At 30.2% G+C, this 4,277-nt stretch overlaps 1 protein-coding gene across 6 annotated transcripts in view; it reads left to right on the forward strand.

Annotated features, from left to right (window-relative positions):
* LOC106466648 (E3 ubiquitin-protein ligase RAD18-like) overlaps positions 1–4,277 on the forward strand; it is a 103,408-nt gene that overhangs the window by 15,316 nt on the left and 83,815 nt on the right. For 5 of the 6 annotated variants that reach the window (XM_022394701.1, XM_022394703.1, XM_022394699.1 and 2 more), the window contains 3 exons: positions 747–921; positions 2,494–2,593; positions 3,703–3,817. In XM_022394701.1, the coding sequence (XP_022250409.1) occupies positions 747–921; positions 2,494–2,593; positions 3,703–3,817 (390 nt within the window). The remainder of the gene's footprint in view (positions 1–746; positions 922–2,493; positions 2,594–3,702; positions 3,818–4,277) is intronic. The other variant, XM_022394702.1, reaches the window with a different exon arrangement.

Here is a 4,277-nt window from a genome sequence, read left to right on the forward strand (position 1 = left end):
AAGTAAAGACTTGTGTCGCTAAAGTTTCGTTGGAACGAAGTTACGGAAAAATCAATTAACAAACGGAGATGTAACAATATCATTTTCCAACAATATTACACTTTTAGAGACAAGTTGGTTTGGACGAGAAGAGTTGAAAACTTGCTCAATAAATATCAAATGTGAAGCTAAAAACCTGATTGAGTTATTGCTACTTTTTTCTGGAAATTTTGTGTCGAGACTTATCAGTAGCCCTGATAATGCTAAGAACTACAAACATAGTATTTATTCACAATCAGCCACTCCTTAGTTCTTTACTTTTGTATGTGTAAACACCTACTGCCACATGAAGGAAGCATTATTTTAAAATATTTTTATAGCCAGCAAGTGAACCATTGTAATATTACTCAATATTATTTTTCATTAGTGTTATTAGGATGTGTATGTATGATTGTGGGTTGAAGAGGGGTAGTATAGAAAGATCTTATCTCAAATTATTTTAGACTGTTGCTACATCAATATCAATCCTACTGTTATTATATTCTTTAATAATGTGAAATAGCATGCTGATCACAAAATGAATTGAAACTTTAATGACTTTTTAAATAGTTTTTGTTGGTTTCAGTATTTGTGTATATAATGCTGTCAGTAGAGGCCAGAGTATGTTATTTCTCACAACAATCTGCTGTTGCTGAAACATGTTTTTATTTCTGTTGTATTACAAGTCCTTTTTGGAGTAGAAATGAATTTTTTAAATTGTTTATAAGGAGGACTCGGATATGGTTTGTGAGGAAAGTTCAAGGATGCCATTAGCTGCAGCATCTTTACCTTCTCCAGGTATAACAATCCCAGAAACCACAACATCAGTTTCAATGACAGGAAGTTCTACTTGTGAGGAATATCCATCAGTGATTTCAGAAAGTAGATCGTTTGTAGACAGAGGTAAATGTGTGCTATTGAACTTTGCAAAAGGTTAAAAAATATATGAAATTAAGCCTTGCTTGTTTATAGTGAGGTTATGAACACAAATATTTTATTGATATATATATATATATATATATAATGCTATATTACAGAAGCATTGTAAATATAAGGATTTCACTAGACACATTTATTTATGTGTTGGTTGATATCATATAATGTGTTTTAAAGAGGATATCTTATCCTCTGCATCTAGAAATAAAATTCAGATTATAAAGATACAGTGTGTCTGTGTGGTTATTAATGAATTTTTAACAAAATTTTCAGGAGTTAAATGCTTTCACGTTTCAAGAAACTATTTTACTACCAGTGTTTCAGACTTAGGCCTACACCAGGCAATTACAATTGTTCAAAGTTAGCTCCTGTCAGTAAAAAACCTAGTTACACTACCTAAAACTTCATCCAAAGGAAAGAAGAGCTTTGATTTCACAACACAAAACAAGGATGACATAACCAACTTTACTGCAGTTGTTTGTTAGCATTCTTGAAAACATTCTTGCAAAATATTTAGTTGTGTTGCTGTTGTATTGTTTTTATATCATGTTACCAAAGTTTTGTTTTTTGTTCTTAGTCAGTTTACTACTAACTGCCTGATACAGGTCTAAAACCAAAGAGTTGAAAATAGAGCAAGTTTTTTGATAGTTGAAACTGTCAAACTTGCAGTTATGGAAAAGGTGTACTCGGAGTGCATTAAATACTCAAACAGGCTAATTGAAAAGGCTTGTTAGCATCTGATGAAAATACATTCACAGTCCTTCTTTTCACTTTTTTTTATTATTTGCCACAGATGTGTTCTGTTTATTTTTACAGTCATATTTATTGTTGAAGATTAACTCTACTGTTTTTTATTAACTCCCTAAACCTGAGCAGATGCTTCAAGTATCTGGCTGAAAGTCCCAATTTCACCTTCAGATGTTGATGGCATCCAATAACATTTATGTCTCTTTGGCTGAAAACTAATCCAAACCATATTATTAACCACAAAATTTAGAAAAGTTTTATAAGGTATGGTGATGATTATTAGAAAATCATGAAAAAAAGCATGTTCCAGCAGAACATGCAAAAAAACGTAGGTTTAAAAAGTTAGACACAACTTGCATATATAGTAGGAATATATGTTTTTGAAATTTGAAATTCTAAATATAATATTATTCATACCTTAATGTTCAGAAAATAAATTATTTAAAAGCTTCACCATTAACATTTATTGGTAATAAAAAAGTGTTCTCAATTTTTGGGCAAAGAAATATTTTTGGATTAGTTTTTTTTTTAAACAAAATGCTTATTTTTAAAACTTTGTGTACACTTGAAAAGATTTATCGACTGATACACCTGTTTCAACCAAATTCTGATGATTGATTTTTAATAATGGAGAGAAAATTGGTGATCTTGTTTAAAAGCTTTGATGTAAAGAAATAACATTAACAGTCATACTTATCATAACTTACTAGATGGGTATGGTAATATCAGTTGAAAGTAGCTTTAAAGCATGTTTGTGTGTAACTTGTTAATTATTGTTTTCATTATTTTTAGTGGCCTGTCCTGTCTGTAGTGTTCCAGTTCCACCAAACAACATTAATTCTCATTTAGACAAGTGCCTTCTGAGGGAAGAAAGAAAACATTTTGAAAAAAAGTTGAGACATTTTGAAGTTCTTCATTGAATTACTAAACGTTTTTTTTGAAAGGGGGGGCATTAAGTTTAACTAAATCTATTTCAGGTTTAATATTTCTCTATAATAAAATATATTTAATGAAATAATGTAAACTGTAAATTTTCTATTGTCAGAATTCTTAGTTGAAATACCTTTGTTTGTACTGGCAAACTTTTTGCCATACATTTCTCTAATGTAAAGATTTTGTGTTTCAGCTTTTAGTCTGGTTGAAACTTTGAACTGTATTGCAATTGTAGTTTTGAAAATGTTCAGTGTAATTATTTAGTAACTGTAATCACTTAACTAAAAGGGTTGGAGAACTGAAAAGTTATCATTGATGATGTGGAAATAAGGTGAATTTATAACTAATAATGTTTTTAAAAATGGAAAATAATGTTGTTAAAAGTGTGGTCACTTCTCTCAGCTTAATAAATTGGGAATAATTAGTTTATTTTAGTTATATCCAGTAATAAAGCTTTGTGGTTCATATTATAAATAGTGGCTACAATACTTCTTTGAATGTAGATTCAGGGATTGTTATCAAATAAAGCTTTATGGTTCATGTTATAAATAGTGGCTACAATATTTCTTTGAAGGTAGCTTAGTGTGGTTGAATAAAGCTTTGTGGTTCATGTTATAAATAGTGGCTACAGTACTTGTTTGAAGGTAGCTTAGTGTGGTTGAATAAAGCTTTTTTGTTCATATTAAAAATAGTGGCTACAATACTTCTTTGAAGGTAGCTTAGTGTGGTTGAATAAAGCTTTGTTGATCATGTTATAAATAGTGGCTACAATACTTCTTTGAAGGTAGCTTAGTGTGGTTGAATAAAGCTTTGTTGATCATGTTGTAAATAGTGGCTACAATACTTCTTTGAAAGTAGCTTCAGGCAGTGTGGTCGAAATTTGGGAAAAGTTTTTTGTGGACAGCCCCTCCTTGTATTTTTTGGTGGAACCAAAAAAAAACGTTTCAGTGAAATATTTTTTTTATCAGTATATAATACAAATTTATCAGTTTGTTGCCAATAGTTAATAACATGTTAAATACTGAAATTAAGCATTACAGCTCTTGATTTCCATCCTGTTGTATGTAGAAAAGATGGGGAAAAGAGAAAGCCAATCCCTAAACTTGTATATCACTTGCTCTCAGATAAAGATTTGAAAAGAAAAATGAAAGACTTTGGACTAAGTACTCAAGGGAACAGACAGGTATGGCATGTTTTATCATGCTGATTCAGTAGGTTTCATAAACCAAACAGTGACTTATGTCTTTAAGTTGAAGTGAGAAACAGAAGTTAAGTACAAGTAGTTGTTATTGGACATTACGCGTTACAGAATTATAATGGAAAATGTGCAACAACTTAATTTTGATTTACAGTTGATGTAGTTTGCATGATAGAATGTGGTTTTCAACATCTAACATTATACAGTAACTTTGTGTCTTCCCCACTTGATGTACATTTTAATTATACCAAGTTAATAATATTATCATTAGATATGTGTGAGTTGTAGTTCATTGTCATCCACTAGCAATGTACATGTATACATATATAAATCATATATATATACACCTGGAAAAAAGTTAAGCACCCCCAAATATTTTTCAGGATTGCTTATTGAAAATAAGGTTTAATTTTCATGATGTTGAGCAATGTTCATAATTTCAAAC

This window comes from Limulus polyphemus, unplaced genomic scaffold, assembly GCF_000517525.1.
Source record: "Limulus polyphemus unplaced genomic scaffold, Limulus_polyphemus-2.1.2 Scaffold2332, whole genome shotgun sequence".
In the NCBI taxonomy this organism is placed as follows: domain Eukaryota; kingdom Metazoa; phylum Arthropoda; class Merostomata; order Xiphosura; family Limulidae; genus Limulus; species Limulus polyphemus.